This window comes from Polypterus senegalus, chromosome 13 (genome assembly GCF_016835505.1).
Source record: "Polypterus senegalus isolate Bchr_013 chromosome 13, ASM1683550v1, whole genome shotgun sequence".
NCBI classification, from domain to species: Eukaryota; Metazoa; Chordata; class Cladistia; order Polypteriformes; family Polypteridae; genus Polypterus; species Polypterus senegalus.
The window spans coordinates 150083368-150110753 of record NC_053166.1 but is presented as its reverse complement, the minus strand read 5'-3'; the positions used below and the strand labels follow the sequence as shown (position 1 = coordinate 150110753).

Sequence of the window (27386 nt, the reverse complement as noted above, 5' to 3'; positions counted from 1 at the left end):
ATGGAGTTCAAATACAAATATAAACTTAAATGAAATGGTCTTGGTAAGATTATATACAATCATATATATGCCTCTGGACAAGAAATTTAAGAGTCATTCCTCTTCAGACCTGAGACAATACCTTCATGTCCATCAAGTAACTATACTCAAAAGCTTTAGAAGTTTGTTGCCACATTACTCTCATCAACAAAAGTGGGTGCATTCCCGTGCCTGTGTTTGTGCCTCTGTCTTGCGCGCCTCTGTGTGTGTGTCGCACTCTCTTTCTCTTGCTCGCTCGCTCACTCGCTGCACAGGAAATGCACAGGGAGGGACTGAACATGTACAAACCGAAAGAGAAACTGGCTTGTTCGTATACCAAGTGTGTGGTCGTAAACCGATTTGTACGTGAACCGAGACACCACTGTACTTGTAATTTAAAATTTGGCATGAAATTGCATTCCATTAATCTTTTTGCACCAAATGGTTTCCTTTGAAATACTATTATATTTTCTTATAGCACTACACTTTCAGTCTTCAAAAGGTTATAATTTTAATTTTCTAGTTTTACCACATATTCCAGGTAGTTGGAATAAAATGTACATTTAACATTCATGGCCCCTATAAGAATTTCTTTATTAGATTCATAATCAATGTGTGAATCACAATTAAACCCATCACTGCAATTTTTCAGCCAAAGAAAATACAGTATCTTTTTTATTTGTATGTTAAACACAAGTTTTTCTGTTCAAATCAACATGTTTGAGGTACTGTATACTTACATTACATTTATATGTTCACATGGCGATTTTTTATGTATATTTAGTAACTGGAAGTCTATTCACTTCTGGATTTTTTGTGTATGGATAGCAACTTGCTGGGCTATTCACTATTTTTTGTGTGTAAGTAGCAATCTCAACTCTTGCTGTCTGATTTTTGTGCATATTTATCTGCAGACTATTTAAATTAATTTTGTCTGATATGTTCAGTATATCTAGAACTACCTGTCCCCTGCAACTCCGCCCACGTGGTAGTGAAACAGGACAAACTTTAAAAATCAATTAAAAAAAAATTTAATTCTGGCCAACTGAATGTTAGGTTTGCTCCAACATCAAACGCGGGCACTGTATCTGATTGTGTTCAGCTCTGATGGGAAGGCGTCCCCCACGTGGGGAGAAAAGGAAGAGGCCGTGATATCTCTGCCAATGCGCAGGTACCCTCTAAAACACGTGTAGCTGTGATCTCTCTCTTAAAAACGTCAAACGTTACTCTTTAACAATCTCTAGATAATAATGTCTGCTGAACAAACAGGTACTGCTAGCTAAGCAGAGGCAAGGTACACTCCAACACGTGGCGAGTGGTAGAGCGATTCAAACAGAGGCTGGCTTGCAAGTAAGGATGGCCCCGCCCGGCTCCCGTACTACTGAGGTCCCACCTCCCCCTCCCCTCGGCCCACAGCCTCTCTCTCTGATTCACGTGAATAAATTGGTGCCGCAATCGAAATATACGATGAGAGAAGTCGCAAAATCAACCGGAATGTTCAAGCAAATTGTAGAATGAAAAGTGAAAAGTGGACAGACATAAAGATGCTGGATTTTATATATATATATATATATATATATATATATATATATATATATATATATATATATATATATATATATATATATATATATATATATATATATATATAGATGACATTTTCATTTTCCTGTTTTATTAGTATAACTTTGAAATAATTTGATCACACCTGTTCAGCAAAAGAATGTACTTAAGATGTTTGAGGTAACCAGTTTTTAGCAAGACCAATAGTAGTAATAGGTTTGTAAACATCAAAATGACCATTGTATCTTTTAACTGGCTAACTGTATACCCCAAATTTAGCAAATAATACACCATTTCTATAAACTTCAAATACACTTGTAAAAATTTCTGAGACCATTAACAATTTTGCAAGAGGTACAGAAGGTTAAGGGATTTTGCATAACATCCTTACACATTATAACATCACCCTTTTGTCACGATTTTTGTTACATAAGAACATTTTGTATTTTACCCACTTTCTCACTACAATGTGGACATCTTGATGCTGAATTTACAAAAATGTAACACATCCATACTGTATTTACACAATGATGGGCAATAAAAAAAGTAATTTCCATCTGCCTTTACACATATTATATGGTGTGGAAGTGGTATCTTATTACTCAAAAGGGATTTCATTGCAATTGATCAAAATTAATATATAACCTGAAACCAGCATTGTTTATGGAAACTACAGTTTTTTAGCATAACTTTCCTACTTCCTTTCACTTCACAGCTGCATCTGCATGGCACATGTCAATTCCAGCTTTTTCCTGTGTTAAGACGTCTCCCCTTGTTCACTTGTCAGTCCAGGTTATTGCTCAGTGGTGCTGTTCGTCTACAATGCTCATCTGCTGGAGACCTTCAATTGCATACACTGGCAGGCCTCAGACAGGCTACAGAGCAGCTGCTACTCTTTCTCTTCAGGTTTCTGTCAGTCCAGTAACTTAGCATAGTGTACTTGGTACAGATATGGAGAAAATGTCAGTTAATTTTCTTTCTTCTATAAAATCACCAAACTTCAATCAAATCAATTGGAGCATTTTTAAGATTTATGGGTATTTAGTTTTTCTGTTTTTCATCTCTAGATATAACTGAAATACGCTTTCTTAGCTGATATCTACTGGCCTAGATGTACCATCCTGCCAAAGCTCACCTTTAAAACTAAAGGGGAATTAGTGTTTTTGTTGATGAATGAGCGATTGACCGAGTTGTGCATTTTATACATATACAGTGAAAATCGTTTAACACGAAACTGAGGGGACTGAAATATTTTTTCATGTTAAAAGAATATTACAAAAAAATTTGAATTTGTTTAGCAAGTTCATTTTTTCTTTCTAGCATTAACGGTCCTGATATGGGAGCATTCTGAGATCCTGCTTGTTTGAACCAAACAAGTAAAGCCGTCTCTAAATCCTCGTGCTTGGCCGTTCTCATCCGTTTTCGCTCTGGCTCAAACTTACTCCGTTCACACATTTCCGTAATTTGCTCTCTTTTTTTTAATTATTGTTGATAATGTAGAGTTAGCAATATCAAAATCTTTACAGATATCCGTTTTCGTCTTCTGTTTTTGATCAACAGCCTTAAGAAGCTCCATCTTCATTTTAAGTGAAATAGCAGTTTGCTTTCCCCCCTGAGCTCTTTGCCATTGTGCTCATAAAAAAATTCTTCTAAAATAGAAAAAAAAATGCGAACCAAACTCACTGATTTCTACTCACACTGCGATGTACTCGTCACCGAATTCCAAAGCTAACTGATGAGAGATGAGATGTTTTTGTGTGGCGTTTGTAGGGGTGGAGGGTGAAAGTAGCTGAGATAAACAAAATTGGCTCATGTCACAGGCTATTCCGAGGGTATTTCAAAGCCAAGTTAGCCTCCTTTCTACGAAACATGTGAAACCACATCTCTTTCATTTCACACCCCTCTTAAATCTCGTCTGCGCGGCTGGCGTTTTCTGTATTTTGTTCATTCCCAGAAGGGAAATCTTTTCGTGTTAAACGATTTTCGTTTCGTGTTAAGAGAAAAAAATACATGAAAATACATAGTAGTTTGTCGGGACTGTTGTATTATTTCATATTAACCGATATTTTGTCTTAAGCATTTTCGCGTTAAACGTATATATATATATATATATTTAGATAGATATACACAGATTATTTTGCATTTATCATTTATTAGTATTAGCCTAATAAACCAATAAGTGAATAAATAGAATTAACATTATTTCCTTGAAAAATAATACTGTGAAAAGTAGTCATGAATGTGATGAGCACAGTGCTATCAAAATTGCATCCTACTTTCTAATACACTCTGTACTTGAAACCATTTGTTCATCCTAATAAATGTTCCTTTGTTTACCTTTCGGCTGCACCTGAATGCCTCTGGTTTGAGGCATTACTCGTGTCTTAAAATAAAAGAACAAATGAAGATGCCACTTGCAGAAACCAATAGTGACTAATGACTTCAGCTAAGATACCACTAAAACTGTCTTTAATAAATAAACTGTTGAGAACAGGCAAGGACATGATTTAAACTATGGGTAGATTGGAAGCAAGACAAGAACTCTTATTTAATTGTCTATTCTGCACTCCAAGTCTACAATTAAGGACTTTTGTATGGACAAAACTGCATTAGTATTCCAAAGAAATATATTGCTTTCTGCTTTTCATATTAGGCCATGTACTAAAACTCTTTAATCCAATTTAAGTTCTGGATAAGTCAGTATATATCATACAGAAGGGGCGGCACGGTGGCGCAATGGTAGCGCTGCTGCCTCGCAGTTAGGAGACCTGGGTTCGCTTCCCGGGTCCTCCCTGCGTGGAGTTTGCATGTTCTCCCCGTGTCTGCGTGGGTTTCCTCCGGGTACTCCAGTTTCCTCCCACAGTCCAAAGACATGCAGGTTAGGTGGATTGGCGATTCTAAATTGTCCGTAGTGTGTGCTTGGTGTGTGAGTGTGGGTATATGTGTCCTGCGGTGGGTTGGCGCCCTGTCCGGGATTGGTTCCTGCCTTGCACCCTGTGATGGCTGGGATTGGCTCCAGCAGACCCCCGTGACCCTGTGTTCGGATTCAACGGGTTGGAAAATGGATGGATGGATCATACAGAAGGCAGGACCAATCCTTGGATAAGGCACTAGCAATCAATCCATTCATTTATTTCTTAAATTTGCTTGTTTCAATTGACAACCTGGCCAGGATTCAAACCAAACCTCCTGTAGTCAAAAAGCAGCATTTATCCACCATGTCACCAAGTTATCTAATCTTTTTTTTTAATATATTTATACATATATCTTTATTTCTTCAGTTTATGTGAAGTGGATTTAAAGTGAACAAACACCTATTTTCAAAATGGCCAATACATATTTTGCTTTGGTAATGATGAGTGTTAAAATCAAAGAGTCTTTCGGGATATGTGCAGAATAATTAGCCATTATTCTAATGTATTTGACATTTCACCTTCTTCAGACCCTCATGCAGTAGTCATCAATTCACAAAGAGACACTGCTGCCCTCTTGTTCTCATGGGATAGAGGGAATTTTGGCATAGCCTTGTGATTTAATGCAACAAAAGAGCCTAAAGATTTATATGTGCTTCAAACCTGGCCAACCCTTAATATAGACTGTTGACACTTTTTATAATGACGTTAAAATTGCAGCTGAAGAGAAAACAGCTAAAAAAGGTCATTTCAATGGTAAGCACAGAAGAGACAGCGAGATCTTGTACCTGCTTCATAGACTATTAGCTCAACATGGCATTCTTAGAAGGGTAACCAAGAGCTGGATCAACGAATATGTGTCAGCACTGGTATGATTTGTCTTCTCTTCTTTATGAAAATCAAACATTTAAGGAAAAAAATAAATGATGCTTTAGTTAAAGTCTGATATCTGCTTCCAAATTCCCATCCTCCAAATCTATAAATCCACTCATTACACAAGTCCGGGGGTTGGGGGGAGGTTACAAAATAAGCTTAAACATTCTTACTTGAGGCATCACTACACAGGGAACCTCCAATAGGACACTTGCCATAAAAAACTTGAGAAATATGTCCCTATCTAACAGTGCAAGACCACAATTAAATAGGCAAAAAGACAGATAATGAGGATAATTAGGTATAAATGATGAAAAAATAGCCAAAAGCCAAACAGCAAGTTTCTAAAGTGCTTATTTTACCATAAATTACACCTGCAATCCAAAAATTAAAGACGTTGTTGCAACACGTTCCCTCTTATATAAATGAATACTCTAGATTATAAAGAGGAACTGAAAATTGTATTATGTTTGCTCTTAATCCTTAAGAAGTACAGAGGTAATAAGGTGAGCTGCAAGTAAAAACGTGTGGAAAAAGAGCAGAGACGCATAAGCCGGGAGATAGCATGTGGAGTGTTGGACACACCTTGTTAAGAACAAAATACAAAAATTATATTCTGAGCCAGTTCCTCCAAACCCTTTAAGCCCACACCATACTTAGAAATGTCTTCAAAAAAGCAACTTTTTATTCTTATGAAGAAGCCAACAAAGTGGGTGGTAAGGTGTATGGAAGCATCTAAGAAATATCTAAAATCAAAAGATGTTAAAACTATTTCATAAATAAGGGGCATTAATAGATGGTGTGTAGAAAGAATTTCTTTGATGGTTATTTTTTAATGTTGTGAGCATAAAGTGATTAAATAAACCATAAAAAGATTATTTTTTCAGCAATTCAGTGCACAAATATCAAAAAAAATCTTGAATTCTAGTACAGTACTTGTGAAACTTCATTCAACACAACTCAACACAGAAGTATATTTTCTATAAAGAGAATTTCACAAAAAATTGACTGTAACCCTCTCACTGTATCAACAAAAATTCAGTTTGTTATGTTTGTATAAACAAGTTAAAAATGTAAGAGAATGTGAATAGCCCAAGTTAGGTTTCTTGATTGTTTTCATTGAATTTCTACCATGGTCTAAGATAATAACTGAATGAATCCAAAACCACTTAAAACTGTAGAGCAACTATACAGGCCTTGTAGGCCATGATAGATACAATATTTGCTGGATGAAGATCTACAATAGATTGGATAAGTATGGCCTGGAGTGTACCGTTCAATGTTGACCCCTTCAACATGACTACATAAGAACTTTTAAAACTAAAAAGAGACATTAACATTCATATAAATGCTAATCAATTGACAATTCTCCATAGGTTTCCTTTTAATGATCATTTTAGACAAGCAGTGTGGTATATGACTAAAGCAATGGACTTTAAACTACAATGCTGTGAATTCAAACCTCTGACTCACTGTGTGTCCCTGAGCAAGTCAATTACATTACCTGTGTTCCAGCTGTTATGAAAAAATACAAACAGTTATAATGTGGATTGGTACTTATTAGGCATTTTAAACACAAGAAAGACTCTGAAGATAAAAATATATGTAGCAAACCAGTATGAAGAATTTTATGGTTTCATATTACTACTCAAGGTTGCAGGTATCATTTTCCAGCTTTATAATTTTTTTATGCCAGCCCATTTCAAGGATGCAGATGCGCTCTCATCCCTTCTAAGCGTCAAGGTAAGGTGTGCTGGTTGACAGAAGGCTGAAAACATTGCTCAGCAATTGGAATTTCTCAGTCCATGTACAGTCTATTCTTCAATTTTAAGAGATTTTTTTTTCTTCAGCATTTGAAAAAGCTTTATATAGGTATTAATATATAAAACATACTAAAGAGGAACAAAGAGGAAAACTGGAAGTCTCACTAATTCAATCTATTATCCAATTTTAAATATAAACCATGTACTAAGAAAACATACATGGGACTGATACATACATACATATGATGAAAAATCACCACTGACAGAGAGGATATCAGTTATGCTTAGTTATACACACACTCTGTAAGCATATGTAATATATATATATATATATATATATATATATATATATATATATATATATATATAGTCAACAGGTTTATTCCAAAAGACTTACAAATCATTGCTTACATATCAATTGCTTATATATTTCTAGAACTGGAGCACCTGAGTGACACTATTTGATGGGCAGATATAACATTTGTAAGACAACTGCAGCCTAGTGGTTATGAGTTTATAAAACAACACATTAAGTAACTATTTGAGTTTATAAAACAACATATTAAGTAACTATATGTGTCATATACAGCATCCATTCGTTGGCCTTAATATACATCCAGCCTCCCTGCATTACTTACTGTGACTGACAGACATAAGGTTGACCGTCTTTGAGATTTTTTCTTCATAGTTGGATTGGCAGGACTTGCGGCTTACTCTTGATTTAAATAATGTATTGACCAGTGTTGATTTTCCAAGACCACTCTGACCTGCATATAAAGGAATGAGACAAGAGGATTTCAGAAACAGCTTTAACAAATTGTAGCAATATGAAAAATTACTGCAACAAAATTCAGATTGCACAGTATTCACAAACACAGTGCTCTCTACCTTAGGAACTAGTATTTATAGGTGACTAACACATAAAAGGATCACTTAAATAACCCACTGGTTAATATGTAGATCTAATGATAAAAAAAAAACAAAACTATAATAAGCATAATACATTTAAATCACTTTGGGGCCTCACATAAAACAACTGAAAAATGGGAAATTTTAAAATTTATATGTGGAGACAGATTTTCTGTGGATGATTGATGATGTATTTTGCACTCACTTTTTGAGGACTTTCTCAACAGCAACACTGGTAAGTTTAAAAATGGCAAAACTCTTATTAGATCAACTGTATTACCCAAATGTAGATTTGAAAATCAATCCAAATGCATTTTATAGTTGTTGAGAATTATTAGATAATTTATTTCACACATCTTGATCCACCTCATCTCAAAAATGTTTGATTACTGTAGACTGAAATCTAGTGACTAAGGAGACGAAAATTCCAAGCAGAATGCATAGTCCTGTTCATGCAACCATTCCACAACTTTTCTAATTGTGTGGAGTGGTGTAGATAAGGCCATAGCAGACATTCTAAGGTACAGGCAATAAACATGTGACAGCAGTCATCAGAGGTGTCCAAGGCCTGACCTCTATTTTATTATTTTGGGGCAATTCATATAGTAATTTTACTAAACATCTTTACTCTTTCTTAACTGATTGTAAGCAGAAAGACTGACAGTTAGGTTGGATGCTATACCAGTACTGAAAAACCCAAATTTTAAAACAGTACAGTATCCGTATTTCACGAATTTCAGTACCGGAAGTAAATGTCAGCTTTCCAGTCAATCCCTCCCCCACCTCCCTCAACACTCGCTATTGTAGTGGTGGAAAACCGGATGATCCATAGACTTCACAAAACAAAACTACATGCTTCAACATGATTGGAACTTTACTGGGGTAATTGTTTTAATGCCCTCAGGACTTTATGGCTTTGATGTGATTGGGACTCCACAGTTGTCAAGAGGGAAGTGGTATATAGAGCTGCATGATGGCACAGCGCACAAGGGAGGCAGGAGTAAATCAGGGTTTTGGGGTTATCCGTTATTTGCTTTACAACCATTTTGGTACTAGTACTGAGATACAAAATTTGGTATCGATACTAAAGTCGATCTAACATGACTTTCAGTCCACCTTCTCATATAACCACTTCCAACATACTTTATAAGTAAACTGTAAATTTGCTATCTGCTCATAGATATTTATGAAATTCTCCCTTTTCCTAGTTTCCTCTTTCCCTGTTATTTAACATCATTATACTTTTATTCTAAAAGCTTCCAGCTTTTATAAACACTTTATTTATACAGCAATCACAGACCACATTTTTGCTATCATTACTAATTTTTACTTACTCTTTACTCAGGCTTCAAAATGTTGCTGTACTCAACCTCTGTCAGGAAAAATATCCCCTACACACTAGTACGCCATAAGCAGCTGTCCTGATAAACATCAAGATGTATCCATTGCTTCTTTGGGTTTACACCATAACTTGATCCTTTTATCAACATGAATTAGCAGGTTCAGGTAATCAATAGAGCAAGCCACGTTTTTTTAACTCCTCCTGAGTCCAATGTCTGTGTTCCTTAGCTCAATACAGCTACAACTTTTTTTTAGCTGACTAAGCTGAAAATCAGCAGTGTTGTCAAATGCCATACCAGAGTATGACAAGTTGGTGTACTTTCACAGGCTGTTGTAATGAGGTGATGGCTCACTAACTGTACCTTGTTGAATGAACACCATGTCACATTACACGACTTTTCCAGCAATTTTCAGTCACAGACATCATTTACATAATTCGAAGGCATACTTCTGTGAATAACAGTCATGTAGTCTGACATGCCCAGTGACTCAGTTCAAGCAATATGCAACTCGTCCACACAAAATTAAACAAATGTGAATTTACCTTAAGCTGATGGGGTGAACTTGTGTTTGTGTAAGAGCTGACAATCAATGAGCGCTTCGCATAAGTACAATGCATAGAATACAGCTCAGAGGAATAAGGAATGTGGGTGTTTTGATTGTACCTGTTACTCCTTTACATAGGCCTCCGCTCCTTCAGGCAGCTTGTGTATTGCCTGTCAGAAAAACAGGTAAGCCTGGGATACTTTGGAAACTTAAAACTCTGCAGTTGTCTAATTTGATAGACCCTATGATTTCTAGTTGTGTAATAATATTCACTTTTACATGTTTGCAATTATAATGCTGCAATTCATACAACATTTTTTAAGAATATCAGCATGAAAATTATTAATAGAAATTATGAAAATAAAACAGTAAGCCCAGGCACTTAATAACAAAAAGCCTTGGCTTACAATGTTTAATGTTAAATTATCCCCTAATAAAATTGTGATAACTGTAGTAACTCAAAGTCTTAAAGGTTCCATTGAATTTAATATGTCCTCGACAGAAAGGGTTAATTTGCAAACTGTGTGCAACTCGACCTCCTGAAGTGTTATCTTGGCAGCAGCAATGAACAGGAAGACTTACTCATGGCTTCATATTGGGGGATTGGGGCGGAAGAGACACTTGATAATTACACTTTAATACACTGCTGTTACAGTAATTTCCAAAAAGGCTTGCCGTGTTATCTGAAGGGGAGGCAGACCCCCCAGTGTGTGTATGCAGCCGTTTACGGGCCATTTATGTCGGTCTCCAGGCACTTCCTATCTGACCGATGACGGAGTTAACCACGTTGCTTTAGCCCACATGGTGGCCTCTGGACTTTCCTGTTGCTGGATGTGCCCCACCCCTTCTGTTCAATCTGGCAAAATAAGATGACTGCCTTCAGCCAAAAAGTTCCAGCATTTTCCAGCAAAATAGTCTTATTTCATAATTAATCTAGTCAGGTTTCCTTTAAAGAACTCTACTATTTCCCACTTTTCTCAGGTATGTAATGGTTGTTTTTCTGGTTAGTGAACTTTTATAAAGAAGGATTTCAGCATTTGAGTAGTGTAGTATTGTTACTACTACAAGTTAAGATCTTAGATACTAAAATCTTCACTAAACTGGGCAGGGGAGATTTAAGTATTAAAGTGGCCGACACCCCATACCTCACTTGGAATGTTCCACTTCAGCTTATTCCTTTTGATCCTTGGCCATTTAACTATCTAATATAATAGCCAGTTGATGCTCTTCAGAACGCACCAATCATGGTACTCACCATTATAAGAGTTACTACAGATCTATTACGTGATCTGCTGGAGTTCAGGACTGATGTTAATATACACAACAGTTTATAACTGGCCAATGTTTTTAAAATGTAAGCCAAGGGCATGCTTTTATTAGAACATAATTGTTATGTTAAGCAACAACAAACCAAGAAAATGTAGTGTGATAACACCATGGTTACTGATTAAAATGCCTTTTTAAGTTAAGCTGGTTAAGAATTCAGTTCCTCTATCTCCAAACTTTTTTCTGCCTAATTTGACACACCACATCACATTTCTTGAACATGCTGATTAGGTTAAACATGCTGAAAAGGGAAACACTTTTACCAGTATCTCAGTAATCAGGAGACATATTGTTGAGAAAAAAAAGATGACAAACAGTGATAATCCTTTGAACATGAGGAGCAACTTAACAGTCAGAAGCACCACAAAAGCAAGCACTTTGAACCCACATCCATGTGAGGTATCCAAAGTAAACATCTTACATGTTAGGATAATTTGGAGGGTAACTCAACAAATTAAATATCTAAGTTTCAAGCACAAATTGACACTAAGGGCTGAGGTAACTGGTTTGAAAAAGCAACACAACTGCACTAAGAGTTTACAGAAGAAAAGTCACTTTAACCAAAGAGTACTAACGAACACACTGAAGAGGACAGAGGCTGAGCTGAGATTCCTGCTTTTAAAACAAAACTCATCATTTCCTGCTGCTCTTGTCTAAGGAAGCTTACAGCAGACATTCAAACCAGAAACCTAATCACAATACCTCCCAAAATGCACTGTATTTTGTTCTGCTTTACAAGATAACACCATCACCATTTTATCCTTATCCTATCATCACTGGACAACAGATAAGGAGTTTCCATTTAGAGTGTAGAAGCAGGAAATGTGACATTTTTGACTTGTTTGACATAATACGGCAGCGGCAGTGTCCTGACCTGAATCCTGTTGAAACAAACAATAATGACTTCCTAATCACAATTTCATCAATAATAATAATATCAGTCAAAATAACACAGTAATGTTAATATATTTGCAAATAATTTGAAAACAAAGAGACGAATAACCATACAATCATTATCATAAGCCAAATTTGGAAGCCTAATTACTTTTTATTTGCTAAAATGTCATTTTGTTTAGAGACTAAAACTTAGAGTAATGATATGCAATAATCAGAGCCTGGACATTTTTACCAGTAATTCATTCCACTGCACAACAGAAAGTAAAGGTATTAATCAGTCAATCAGCCAAACAACCTGTGAAACACTTTAATAAAAAGGCCCCCACCCAGAGTTCTCAGTCCATCATGATTTTGTATAATCTGGATTGAAGCCCTCTGGGCAGCAATAAGCAGCTTTTCAAAAACGTGCACTCTGAACTTCATATGCAAGTTTCAAATTACTTGTAAGCCTCAAGAAAAGCAATCAGTGGCCTCAAATTCCATAACATACACCATATATTACTGGGATACCACACGTTACATTTTATTACAAAATATTGTCACAGTAAAAAACTGAAAGTGACACTAAGTATTTATGAAATTCCATTTTCAGTATTAGATGAGTTATGCCTAATGTGAATAAAAGCAAAGCCATTTATAGGAAAGGTCCAACTTAATAGACAAAAAACATTTTCTGCCGAGTTCATTTACAAAAAAATTATGTTCTTCAACTGCATACTTAAAAAATATATAGCATAACATTCTCAAACTACTAAATACAATTCAGAAATTCAGCAAGGCATTTGGCAGTACTGGCCACAAGGCAGAAAACAGCTCTGGACAGGAGTGCCAGACCAATGAAAGGCCCACTAAGAATTACACAATTAATGAGGAATTGCCAGTTAACCTAACCGAGACATTTTTGAGAAAAAAGCAGGAGCATACAGGAGAAAACCCACACAGATTTATTGAGAATTTTCAAATTCTCATGGACAGTGAAAAGGCTTTGGGACTTGAACCCAGGAGAATGGATCTGTGCAGTTGTAGCACTCCACTTTGTCACCATGACACTTCATTATTCAAACTAGATGACTAACCTACAGTTAGTTAACATACAGAATTTTCTTTCCACTTTTAAAATTAAAGTTACTGATGCTTTCAGGGCAGGAGTGGCTGCATAACCTCTAAACAAAGTACAGTACAGGCATGGGAAAGTAAATGTAAAAATGGTCCTTATACAATGCTCCTGCTGTATGACCAAACAAGGACTCAGCGCACTAATGCAGAAGAGTGATACATTTCAGCTTTCCTCACCCTATTTTTATACTATACGAATTAAAAATAATTACATATATTAAGTTAACATATTGTAAGACTTCCCCAAGCTAACCTTGCAGCTGGTATGAAACTTCCTTTTATCATAGCTTTCTCTCTTCTCTTTAAACATCCATGAAATAACAGAACTCATACCGAACAAAAATAATTTTGCTTGCTAAAAGAAATGTAATTATCTTCTTTGGTACAATTCACTGCAAATTTATAAACTGGTATAACTTGTGCAGTGAAATGTTAGCAAGTACCGATCACAAAGTAAATCAATATTATGGAGAGTGACATCCAATATAACACAAAGACTGTACTAAATGTTTCATCTATATATTCGGTTACTACAGTAACTTCCAAACCTCACTTAGAGAAGACAAGATGGACAATGGTATGAACACCTGCCAAGCTACTCATGAGTAGGTATTCTTTGGGGCAGGCTAGAAATTATGAAATATAAACATCAATGCACACTTCAATAATAGAAATTTGGATGCACTGCAAGAGAAACAGTGTTAACTAACATCATACAGTGAGCACTCTCAAATGAACCTAAACTACATTTCAAAGACCAAAAAAATCATCTTACCATTAAACATCTGCTAGGACGTTTTTTACACTGATAAAGAGTCTGGCACATATAATTACTCTAAATGCAGTATGAAGAACATGCGCTATTTTACTTCAATAAACAAATGCTTTCATCCACTGCAAATCAGGACTGTATTTTAAAAGCATGTTTTTTTGTAATACCATTAACTCCAGCTGCTAATCCCAAAAAAGCATTTGATGTGTCCAGCATATGACATTCCCTAATGATTTTAGAGGTAAAATATAAGTCTTGGCTTTTCTATGTGGAGATTTAAATAAATCTACTGGGCTAATTTTGCTCAAAATCAACAGACTTCTAACATTTCATTTCACAATGCTAATAACTATGTCATGTTTCATATAGGTGATTTGATTAATTTTAGATACACAGGAACAGACACAGACACAAAGGCATTACACCAAAAAGTAGTCAGTCTGTGTTCAGGGATGACTAAATTGTGTAAATCAATTGGAAATTCAAAGAAAAATTCTTCCTCCATCACACTATTTTCCTCATGTACAGAATACTGTATATGTGGAAGTACTGATGCCTCTTTTGTACTGCACAAAGTGCCAGCACTCTGTTACTATATTATAGGGTGAACCCTAGCATATATGGGCACTTCTTGTCACATTTTGGCCTTGGGATAAACTATACACAACACTGAATTTTGTGAAAGTGGTCAAGCTTTAAGCACATGGCAATTTATGAAAAATATTAACCAAAATACATAATTCATGGAACATTACTGAGTAATAGGAATATTTCTTTTCAGAAACACACCTTTCCACTGTTGAAGCCACCTGCTTTTTCATCTAAGAGGAACTCAGCAGCAGTCAGTCTCAAGCGACAAAGAGGTGGTGAGGTTGATGGTTTGATGCTGTTTATTTACTTATTTATTTATAAAAATACTCCATTAATGCACAGCTTTTAAAAATGGAAAAAATGGATGCTGAATACAACATTCCATGCTGACTGTTAAAAGATCAAAAGAGTATGGCACAAATGTTACATGATGGGATAGATGTGGTATCAAAGCTGATAATAAAAAACGAAGGTTCATAAGTAACAAGCAATGAAAAGTTATTTGTGTTTAATTAAGCTGCCCAACCCTCACTTAAATCTGCATGGAATTCTCTAGGAACACAGTGTGCCTTAAATTTGAACAAGAGGAAATTTACATAACAAAGATTGATTCTTTTAAGAATACTTTCCCTTCATACATATTTATAACTTTATAAAATAAAACAGACTAAGTTGAACTACAGATAATTTGCAACTTTTGTTTGTATATATAGTAGTGTACAAGTTATTTTAAAATACAGTAAGAAAGCTTGGTGCTTTTAACAATATTTGTAGCTTTTTTGCGGTGTTGACTGATGCTGCCACTAGAGAGCAATGCTGTGTCACTGCAGATTTTTAGGGGCGATGTCAGAGTATTCTTGAATACTCACAACTAACATCAAGTTTTATCATCTAGAAAATGAAGCTAATGCTCATTTTCGTAATACACAGCACTATTTTAATCTCAGGGTCATAACCTTTGCCCTTGGTGGACATACACTAAACAAGCCTAAAACTAATTCATTCTTCTTCTTACTTTTGCCCTTTGGCCTTAGGATACAAATCATGATGCCACATGTTAAAGCTACTCTGGAGGTTCACCATCCTATGTCCATGGAATTCCATTGCCTTCCATGCCACTACCTCTAAACTTGGAGGTGAGGTTAATTTTGTGACCCTAGAGGATCTGCATAAGCCTCGCCTAAAGGCAGTAGCCTGCAACATCTCAAAAATAGGCTCTGGTTAAGATATGATTATTTACAATACAAAACAAATCTCCAGTTCCAAAGAACTTTCTCTCTTTGCAAAGTGCCTTTAGGCTTTGCTGCATAAAAAAGGCTACTTTAGTCCCCATTTTGTAAGATGGACAGCAGTCAGTGTTTAATTCCTGTAGAAACATCACTGATGCAAGTGAGCTCATGAGCTCCACAAAGTGCAGACAACCTTAACAAGATACAAAAAATTGGGCTATTACATTTTTTTCTTTAGATTTTAGAATTGTTTTGCACAAAACAAATTATTATCAGATAATAGTGTAAAAACAAAAAGGAAATAATAGCAATATACTGCATTCTGTTATCTGGATGTTTAATCAAAACATTAAAGCAGAAGTGACAAATCTGCAAATTTCAAAAGAGGAAGTGTGTTAGTAGTAAAACCAAAAAAAAAAAAATTATGAAGTTTGTATTTCATACTATCTTCAAGCTCCATGTTGATACATGTATCAGGTTTATATAAATTGTAAAGTTAATTTTAACTTCACAAACTGAGATCACCAATTAGCTCAAGAACATTTCCAATTTTAAGAGATATAGAATAGAGGTTATATTTTGTCTTCTATGAAATATTCCAAGTAACACGCTGTATAGCCTGTACCGTGGAATCCAGTGGAAATATAGGAAGCTTCCTACTACATGTATTGTATTTTATTTAGAAACATCAATACTTGTAGAGTTTAAACATGTTTGAAATCTTAAGGGGATGCACTGAAAGCTAAAATGAAGCCCCTTTGTATAAGCTGCATAGCATATCAGTATCATTGGAGTGTTTCTTTTTTTATTTTAGAAAATTAATTTTACATGTCACAGTTAACTGCTCCCAAATGAGGTAAACAAAATTCTGCAAATAGATACAGATGTACTCAAGTATTAGTAAAACAAACTGTTTTGTATTAAAAACATCTGATCTCCTTGTTGACGGGTAATAAATCAGTTCTTGCTTCCTTGTATTGGCCGTTGTCTAGTTGTACCAGCCTCTTCAATGAATTGAGTATAAAAGGGCAATTGTGAAAAACTGCTGCCAACAATTAATACTGATATGAAATTGTGTATGTCTGGAGTAATGCTTCCCAAAATGCACCTGTGAGAACTTCAGGGTATGTATTACTAATCTACAAGAGTTACTGGAAGGTATTCCTGCTATTTTTAGCTTGTTATACTATACCTAAGGAGGTCAGATTAGGCAAAACCCCAACTCAATACCCTACACAGCTAAATCCTCAGTAAATTAATTTATTATCCTCAGTATTATCTATTTGATGTTTCTTATTAAAAAGAATATGAAACTTTAAAGCAGAAAAAGAAGAAAGCCACATTTTGCTAGTGAATACAGATGTTTTCCTTTGGAAAAAATGTTTTTCATAATTTATTATGGAAAATGCATATTTGCTTACATTTTTTATTCAAGTTTACTTAAAAGAAAAGAACAAAACCCACTCTTAATCTCTCAGGATATGTTTTCTTCTGTTATGTTATTTTCAAAACTTTGTAGTTTTATAGTCTATGCATTGTATTTTTGATGTATATTCTCAAGTTTAACAACATTGGGCCACTTGAAGGATTTAGTTTATTGCTTAGCGTTTTATTTTGGGTTACATTAACCAAATATGTAGATTAGTCATCTACTGTACTTCATTTGGTTCTTCGATTTAAAGGTCTTGCATAGGTATGGAGTTTTGAACTTACTTACACTGAGAAAGTATGGTGTCTATATTCTTGGCTTAAGAAAGGTGTAGGGCTTTAGCAAAGGTATTCTGGTCTCCCTTTCTTGGCACAATTTGCATGGATAATATATGAAGTGCTACCACTTTACAGATCCAACATTGTGAGTTCCAATCCAATACTGGAATGCTGTCTGTCTTGTGTCTGAATGTTGTTCACCATACCTATGTGGATGTTCTACTGTATTTCCTTCTCACATTCCCACAAAAGTGCAGGTTGGGATAACTGGTAATTCCAAATTTGCTACTATGCGAGTTTGTGCATAAATGGGCTCTGAGATGGATTATCCAGGATTGTTTAATGCCTTGTGCCAATTTTAGCTAGTATAGGCATTCACATTTTAAGATTATGGTGTTTCGGATTGTAAGGTTTGCATTTTTGCTATGTGTGGATAATGTTGCTGTTTTGTTGAATCCAACTGTAATATTAGGAGCACTGGAGCAGTTTAAAGCCCCACTGAAACATAAAGCCAAATATCTTATCATTGAGAGTGATTGAGACAAAACTCTCACTACCAAATTAATCTGTATACACTGTGATTCAAGTCTTTTTTTTTTTATGACAAAAATGAAAATGGCACTGGTGACCAAAAACACACTTCTTCTGCAGTGTTGTAATGCTTACTCAACAATGTAGCAGTCTGGCTATCTTTTTGAACTTTAAAATGAAAGGATCCCTGAAGAGCAATATTCCTCTTGGTACTTAAAAGAATTATAGTCTGGCTAATTTGCTATGTATTACTTGGGCCCATTAAAGCATTATGATGCACAAAAAGGGTCAGTGAGCAGCAACAAGCTTCTCCAGACGACAGGATGCTGCTCTCAGAAATGGATGCCTGACTATGTGTAGTTAGTCTCATGATGTGGATATACTGGTTTAATTATACTAGGCACCCTGCACAGAATTACCCCAAGATAATTTTAAACACTCCCATGTTAGATGCACTTTCACACTGGCTATGGCTTAGTGCTTGTGTAGCACACATTTCAGAGGTGACACATAACCTCTAGAAGGTACTAAAGCTATATATTATCTTAAATTGTTCATGCTTTAAATAACACATTCACCTTTTTATTATTTGTAAGAAGAAAACAAAAACACAAACACATGATATATAATACATACAGTATGTGCAGTCCTTTTACTATCATGCATTTTTTAAGCCACAACAAAATAATGCACAATGAAATTTAGGCATTTAGAAATTCAAACTGTTAGGTCATTAAAGGCATGTATATTCCCAATATATCTACCAGCAATACCTTCTATACTTAATTTTCACCAGCATCATAGTGTCTGTCATGCAACTATTAGATGACATTTTCACATATGATACGCTATGATACTGTTCTTCTACACCTTTAAAACCAGGTAAACTTGCCTTAAACAATATTTAAATAAACAAAAACTGCACTAAGATACAACTTTATGCATAATGAGAAACTTTCCACTTCATTTTATGAATCAGATTTTTTCACTTAAAGGCCAGCTGTTGAAGTCTGTTCTGACGGTAATAAGACTAATGTGGGGTCAAGTCAGGACAGGACACCAGCATGTTTTGCAGGAGTGAACTCTGTAATGGACACCCATAATGGATAATATGTTACTTTATTTACACTAATTTTATGCTTTCCCTTTTGATTTGTAGCTTGCAATATATTATGTTCAACTTCAATACAATATTGTACTTTTTTCTACCATTAATGAGATGGCATTATTTTGGGTTTTTAAATCGCAAGGTCTGTGGTGGGCTGGCACCCCGCCCGGGGTTTGTTTTCTGCCTTGTGCCCTGTGTTGGCTGGGATTGGCTCCAGCAGACCCTCATGACCCTGTAGTTAGGATATAGCAGGTTGGATAATGGATGATCCTTTAAAAAATGGCGGCATGGTGGTGCAGTGGGTAGCGCTGCTGCCTCACAGTTAGGAGACCCGGGTTTGCTTCCCAGGTCCTCCCTGCATGGAGTTTGCATGTTCTCCCCGCGTCTGCGTGGGTTTCCTCCGGGTACTCCAGTTTCCTCCCACAGTCCAAAGACATGCAGGTTAGGTGAATTGGTGTTTCTAAATTTTCCCTAGTGTGTGCTTCGTGTGTGCTTCGTGTGTGGGTGTGTGTGTGTGTGTGTACCAGGAAAAAAAAATTGCAAGGTAATGAAGGGAAACTTTTTTGTCCTATAATAATTGTCAAGAGCATAGCCAGTCACACTAAAAATGCACAAACATTGGTGGAATTTAAATGAAAGATAAGATACACATTTCCTATTATACAATATACAGGCTGTATTTGAACAGACAGAATAGTAACTGTAAAGGGTGTGGTCATCTTCAAACTTTTGTGTCAAAAATTGGTGTGGTACTGTCGTGGGTGGAAAATGCATGGGCAGCACTTTTCAAAACGCACTGAATACTAGCCGGCAAGTGAAAATGTAGCATGATCAAAGAACAATACATGCAACTTAATTCTGATATTCATTCTTTTAATATGTAATGTCTATCGTCAATTGACTTATCCATGCATCCAAAGTTTCCATAATATTTTCTATACTAGTCAGCAAGGCATGAATGCATTATTCTGAGTTTCATTTACTGCAGGTGCAGTCATTTCTTGAAGCATGCATGTGATATTTTATTTAATAAACCAATAGGAGCCTGGGGTCTGTTTGTGAAATGTAAAACGTTTGATGCAAGTCAATTTTAATGCTTATACAATTAAGAATTTTTAATGCATTTGATGTAAACATGAATGAATACCAATAAATTTCAAATTTTTTATTACATTTTGATACATAATCTGGTCATAGTTACGGCATGTTTCAATTTTATCAAGATGATAAAGTACATTATTATCAAGACTATGCATATAATATTGTAAGTAAGCCCATCCTCCAGAAAAGTATTGCCTGTTATCTCAAGTGAATATACAGAAATCTAACACTTGCATTATTATCAATAGATTAAAGAGACCTAATCTAACAAATAATAATAATAATAATACATTTTATTTTTATTGCGCTTTATATTTAACAATCTCAAAGTGCTACAAAATAAGAATAAATTAACAAACAAGATAATCTATAGAAATAATTTCACAAATTGCCTTTCTAAAAAGATAAGTTTTTAGGTTTCGTTTAAAAGCATAATAGTGAAAGATAGCACTGTAATTATTTATTTAACAACCATTTAAAGGAATGAAATTTTCCAGCAATAATAAAGTGCAACCCTGGTGTTAATACCTCAAAATGTCTCATGTGGCAGAAAAAACATAACTTACAAAGTGTTATTATTTATTAGTTGCTGCATCAAACGGAATGGAATTTTTAGTTCACTCCTCCATAGAGAACTGCTTTAGCTTTGTAACATACGTGGATATTTTTCATGTACAACATACAGTATTACTTCAACTCCAACAATTCATTTCAACAGGATTAAAATCTAGAATCTCAATAGGCCATTACAGTACTAACTCTTTCTTATTGTTAAGCCATTCTGTTTTGGATTTGCTCAAGTGTTCTGGATCATTGTCAAAACTACCAATTTCTTTTTGAGATGATTCTGTTGAGAACAAGCTAAACTGTTTAGATCTTTCTTTTGTTTAATTAAGATTAATCTTTTTATTGTTTAGCCTTTAACTCTGATCAAGTACATTATAAAATTTATAGATTACTCAAAGAAACCAAGCTGCGTAAGGCCTCAAAGCCCCACATTACAAATGCGTTTACAGCTAGAATGAGGTTCTTCTATTCGACAGTAGTTTTAGTTTGCAACACAAATAAAGTCTGGTATTAAGCTACTAAAATTTTATCATCTGTAGCATATATGTTTTTATAGATAGAAGGATTATACCTTCTTGACCTCTGTGTATAATCTCTTCGAAACTGATGATGCATACTTTAAAATTAACTGTGGTAAGACATTGCTTTAGTTCCATTCATGTTAACTTAGTGTTTTTTATTTTCTGTGCAGCTTTTTGGTTAGTGTGTGGGCTGACTTCAGTGACATAGCCTGATCTTAGTCAATTGCCAGCGATCTTCAGTTTTCTCCCTTTGCAGATATATGACCGGACAGTGGAATTATTTACTTTCAATTCCTTAAAAACTGGTTTTAATCCTATTTCAGACATGTGCATTTACTGTACAAAGTTTATTCCTTCTGGGGGTTCTATCAACCATACCAAGAAGTATAATTCAGACTAGAACAAACCAAATTTCTCATCTTCGTATATAAGGCTAGGCTTATCAAGATAATCTGATTTTTTTGAAAATGTTAACTACATTTAAATTATATTGAATTTTGGAGATAATAATTTAGTGTGCAGCTTTTTAAATTATTACACAGAAAAATTGGAATTCAGCTAATTTTGAACATTGTCAGTGTTAATTTCTCATACTATCTCATTTTAAATTATTAATCAGAATTAAATACTTTATACTTCCATATATTCCTTTATGTAAAAAATATAACACTTACCATTAGGTGTAGTTAGTTTCTCATTGTCCTGTATGTTACCTTTTAGTACTTTGACTTCTATGTCACCTTAAATCTGACAGCAAAAGCACATCCCCATTTTATTTATTACTATTATTTTTTAACTATCACATAACAACTTAATATATTACAAACATGAAAATACAACAGACTAAATGTGGCTTAGTTAAGCTTTTTTCCATTCTTGGTTCTCTCAGCGCAGTGAGACTATCATTTCCTAGTAGCAGAAACACATTTTTGTCAGTTTATTGGACTTAGGTTTCAAGCTCTGTGTAAATGTTTCATTCTTTTGCTTTGAGAATACAAATGTGAACCAACAGAATGGACCATTGACATCTCTTATAAAACAGCCATTACTAAAAAGTTAGATGACAAAGCTAAATAATCTGACTCGTAATCTGATTGGTAACACGCACTGGCCAAAGTGTTTCTTTAAAATTTCCACTAAAGTTGTTTGTAATCTACTAGTACTTTGTAAAGCATAAATTCATAATTTAATCTCAACATTTAACTAACATATAAAGTCTATGTGATTTTTTGTATACTGTTCCAGCTCAACATTAACACAATAACAAGGTTTCTCCTATTCAGTATTTCTGGCTCCTAAACCTTTACAGTACTGCACATTTTACAAACCACTATCTAGCTGCACATCCATGGCCCATCGGTATTTCCACATTAGCGCTTTATATTTTTCAGGTTGCCAGATCTTGCTACATTCTGCACCCTTATTCAAATAAGGGCAAAATGTGTGAAATTCTGCATTACAGCCCACACATTAGTGCCTTCTCTGACGTCTGTGTGAGGAGAGCAAAACAAATACAACAGAAGTCTCCCAGAGATGGCACTCATATTGCTTGAATGCTAACGAGTGATTTTTGTTATAAATTAGTCTGAACACACTTATAATTAATTTAGTTTAAATAAAATAAAGAAACCTGTTCACTTAAACAGCAATGCATCTAGATCGATACTTTCTTTGTACACAATTTTTTTTTTTTACCAGGGGCTAGTATTATTAGTTCACTAGTGCTCCTTACTCATGAATATGCTACATGACTAAAAAATTCCTGCTGCTGATTCATTCTTGCTTTTCCTAGTAATTGGCCTTGGTTTTTGTTGACGGTCATTGCAAAATACATTTTAAACAAAAGTGTATTCTTCTGAACTGAAGCAGGTAATTAACAAGAATAACAGGAATTTTGAAAGCTTTATTATTATTATTATTATTATTAAATGTTCATGATTGTTTACGTTGTTCATTCAAGCATTACTTTTTGTATTTTTTTGCCAGTTGTATGTTTAAGCTTTAGGTAGTTGGGGTGTGTACTCACTTCAACAACTGGTTTTCTCCCCGCAAATGTATTGTAGTGACATCTTTGTTGAAACAGAAGAGAAGACATAGGAGTCAGAAATGTAAACAATGAATGGAAGAACTTTTATGAAGGAGTGAGGTTCAAAACAGGAGACAAGTAAGGACTATATAGTATAAAGAAATGAACTCAAGAAATACAGTATATGTACAGTTATCCATCACTCTCCCTTTTGGTTGTGCGGGATGCCTTAACTGAGCTGCACTAGTATTTAAACTGACGCAGTCGCTACCTAATTGTGTGGGATGTGAGTAAATCAGTTCTCCTGTATTTCTACTTCCCTTCCTGGTAACTGAACTTGAGTTTTTTTTTTTTTTTGATAATCACATCTTACTTTCCTCTTTCCACTTCACAGCACAAGCCACATATCATCCCATCCAACTGTTGAAGTAACACCAAATTACAGGAGGTACTCTTTGTTGTTGACATCCTCATCCCTAATGGGATGTGTTATAAATTTTACACAACATTTTAAGCTAGTGGTCCACTCTGGAGATCACAGCATGTTTACTTTAGTATATGATATCTAGGACAGTATATTATATCTAGTACAGGATACTTTGCCTTCTTCACTCCTTCCAACCTATTGCTAGTGCAGCTCTTTTGTTGGCAACCTTAAGTTGTATACACAACAAGCCCCATAACTCTGTGTGATCATTTCTCTGCGCTGTGCCAAGAAAGGGACCTGGCACATTTAAATAGCCCACTCACTAAAACATTGTTGACAAATATAAAAAAAACAAATGTTGAATAATTTTCCTTCTTCTAAAACATCATGAAATTTCAATCAAATTCGTCAAAAGTCATTTTTAAGTTTTTGAGGTATTTAGTATTTCTGTTGTGTGTAGTTACCCCTAATTCCAGCTTTTAATCTAAATGGGAAATAGTGTTTTTGTTGATGATTGAGTTAGTAAGTCAGTCAACCTTTCATTTTATATATATATATAGATATAGATATATATATATATATATATATATATATATATATATATATAGAGAGAGAGAGAGAGAGAATTTAATGACCATTACTTAAATAAAAATATCAAATTCATCAAAAGAAAAATGCAGCATAGAGAACTAGTATATTTCAGATGGTGATGCCAGTGCAGCAATGGGATCAAAGTTATCACTTGTCAGCTGGATTAACTGCATAAATACTGCATCATTTCCAACAATTACTTCATAAGAAACAATCTGATAATTGTCTCATAATTCTTTATGAGTTTTCAAAAGACCTAAATTTATATTCTGTAATAATTAACATAGCTAATTTAAAATGAAAAGAACATCCATTACTTATACAAAGAATTTTAGAAAGGCAACCCATCACTTTTAATGAAAAATATATAAAATTCCCACTTGTCCCAAATTCCCACACACATTAGCATCTCTATAAAGTATAGTATTTTCGTAATACCAGCTTCTTACTAAAGTAATGTATGTAACCTTGAAGAAACATGGTATAATTACCATGTGTGACAAAATTTAAAATAAGTAGTCACCATCACACATTTACACATACACATTTACTTGGAAAAATATATACAGTATAGTAACGAGATTTTTCAGTTGAATTCTCCTTGCTCCTCTCAATATATAAAACAAAACACTTTCAAGACGCAGATTTTCACAACACTAACCTTTAAACAGGTCATTGAAAAAGAACCAAAACCTATTTAGCTGATAAAAGTAATTTCCAACAGACAATGTCAACACCTAGAAAATTCTAAGATGCAGTTAAAGCAGCAACCATCAAAAAAAAAATCTAAAGGTAAAAGTATACACTACATGATAATACCAATAAATGAACTGCTTACAACCTGTCATAAGATAAACATGACTTGAGCTAGTTCAGACTTTCAACCTGAAGCATGCGATACACACCTCGCAGAAGTGAGAATTGAATACGCTGAAAAAGATCATTTTATTCTTCTTTTCGGCCTACCTGTGGAACTTATCACCCTCTACCTTGATCTAGGTCTTCATCCAATAATTCTCTGCCATTCGCTCCACATGCTCAAACCACATTAGTCCGTTTCTCCTCTACACACCTATTGCCTCAAAACCAGCATTCATTCTCCTTTCACTCTGTGACACTTCAGACATCCACCTGATCATTCTCATATCAGTACTCAGAAATACGAAAAGAAAATATGACATGACTTACCAACAACCATGATATTAAATTCAAAGCCTGTCTTCATTGCTTTGCGCCTCATCTGGTCCAGTACTGATTCAATACCAACATAGCCAAATGGCTCTTGGCTCCTCGACATAGGAGTTTCTGCTGAGTTGTTAGACTCGGGTTTAGTTTCCATTTCTGGATATGGATCCGGCCTCTGTGTTTGGTGGGTCATGAGGTCTGCGGCCTCCAGAGCCAATGGCTTGTCTGCAACATAAAAACACATCACTAGTAATTGATACTAAAATCAGATTTCTTAATCTTAATCAAACAGATTTCTTAACCTACAAATAGTGTTTTCTGAAGCTATATACCCATATATGTTTCACTTAAATTATATTACATATCATATTTAGGGAAATACGAATTAGATAAACTTTAGGTCCTATATAGGGTTTCCAATGCCAACTGATTATTTAGAGTTTGTTGTTAATCTAAATGTCTAGTCAGGTCTTGGCAGATGAAAGCTGACTCACCAAAAGAAAAAAAAATAGCAAGCTGATTTGCCAAAAATTAAAACCCCACACTATATGGTAAGTACATATCATTGACAAATAACATTAGATGCAGTCACAACTACAGAGACCATGAAGCTATTCACAACACCATCATTCCTTTCAAATTGCAGATAAGCATTGACAACGTTGATGAGTAGTTCAGGAGTTGTGTGTGCAGACACCATATTTATAGTATGTCTCCAACTCAACCAAAATAATAATGTAAACTTTGGGAGGCTGGCTTCACCAAGGCAAGAGAGGTTAGCATCCCTTCACTTTAACGGTTCTCTTAAACCAATTTCAGTTTCTGATTATAGTGAAATTTTAGCAGAATTCAACAGAAGTGTTAATAGCTTGACAGCAACCTTGGTTGAGATGCCAGTAAAAAAATGCATTGCCTCTCACTCCTAGTGCAACATTATTAATTCAGTACACTGTTGGTGAAAGCGTTTAGTTCTCTCAAATACAAAGCGGAACCTCCTTGTCATTCTCATTCAGTTTTTATTTCAATACACCCATGTGTTTTATGTCCTATTTTGTCCAGCTTTTGTCACTTTAAAGACAACTGCTTGGTTTCATGCTGAAGACCACTTTGTAACAGGATAATAACCCAGCAAATGTTGGAATGTTCTGATGCTTGCAATCTGTAGCTACAGAAACACTGCAAAACCTACTAGAAGGAATCTTGACAAACACGTGTTTTATACAAAAATCTGTTCATTTAAGTACAAAGCTTTACTGACTGCAGCACAGTTTGCCAATGACCCTAAGGCTGAGCTTTGTGCCTGTTAGCTCTGTCCTCGGACATCATCATGTGCGTAATCTGAAAGTCAGTGCCTGCTTAATCCTGTTCTTTCTGACACATTATCCAGTTCCACAACTAGAATAAAGCAATTTAACTGAGTCAGAGGGTACAAAGTATGAGTCACACTATTAGGCCAAGGAATAACATGCTTCCGAGAGCCAGTAATTTTTGCCAAACTGAGAATGAATCATTCAAGTAACCAAGAAAATTAACTATGATGGTCCAATACAAATGACACAGCACATACAAAGAGTTATACATGATGCTGAAGTAAAATATAAAGGAAGAATCATTTAATGTTATCCATTATTTATAATTACTATTTCATATTCTAAAATATGCTGCACAGTGACTGTAAACACAGTTTTAGGTATTCAATTAAAGACTTTACTTATAAAATATTTATGCTGCTTATCCTTATCAAATATAGTACTAGGGTGTTGTAC

At 34.9% G+C, this 27386-nt stretch overlaps 1 protein-coding gene across 10 annotated transcripts in view; it reads right to left on the bottom strand.

Annotated features, from left to right (window-relative positions):
• sept12 (septin 12) overlaps window positions 1-27386 on the bottom strand; it is a 226079-nt gene that overhangs the window by 9780 nt on the left and 188913 nt on the right. For all 10 annotated transcript variants that reach the window (XM_039776523.1, XM_039776524.1, XM_039776527.1 and 7 more), the window contains 2 exons: window positions 25624-25845; window positions 7768-7896 (listed from right to left, as the gene is read on the bottom strand). In XM_039776523.1, coding sequence (XP_039632457.1) covers window positions 7768-7896; window positions 25624-25845 — 351 coding nt within the window. The remainder of the gene's footprint in view (window positions 1-7767; window positions 7897-25623; window positions 25846-27386) is intronic.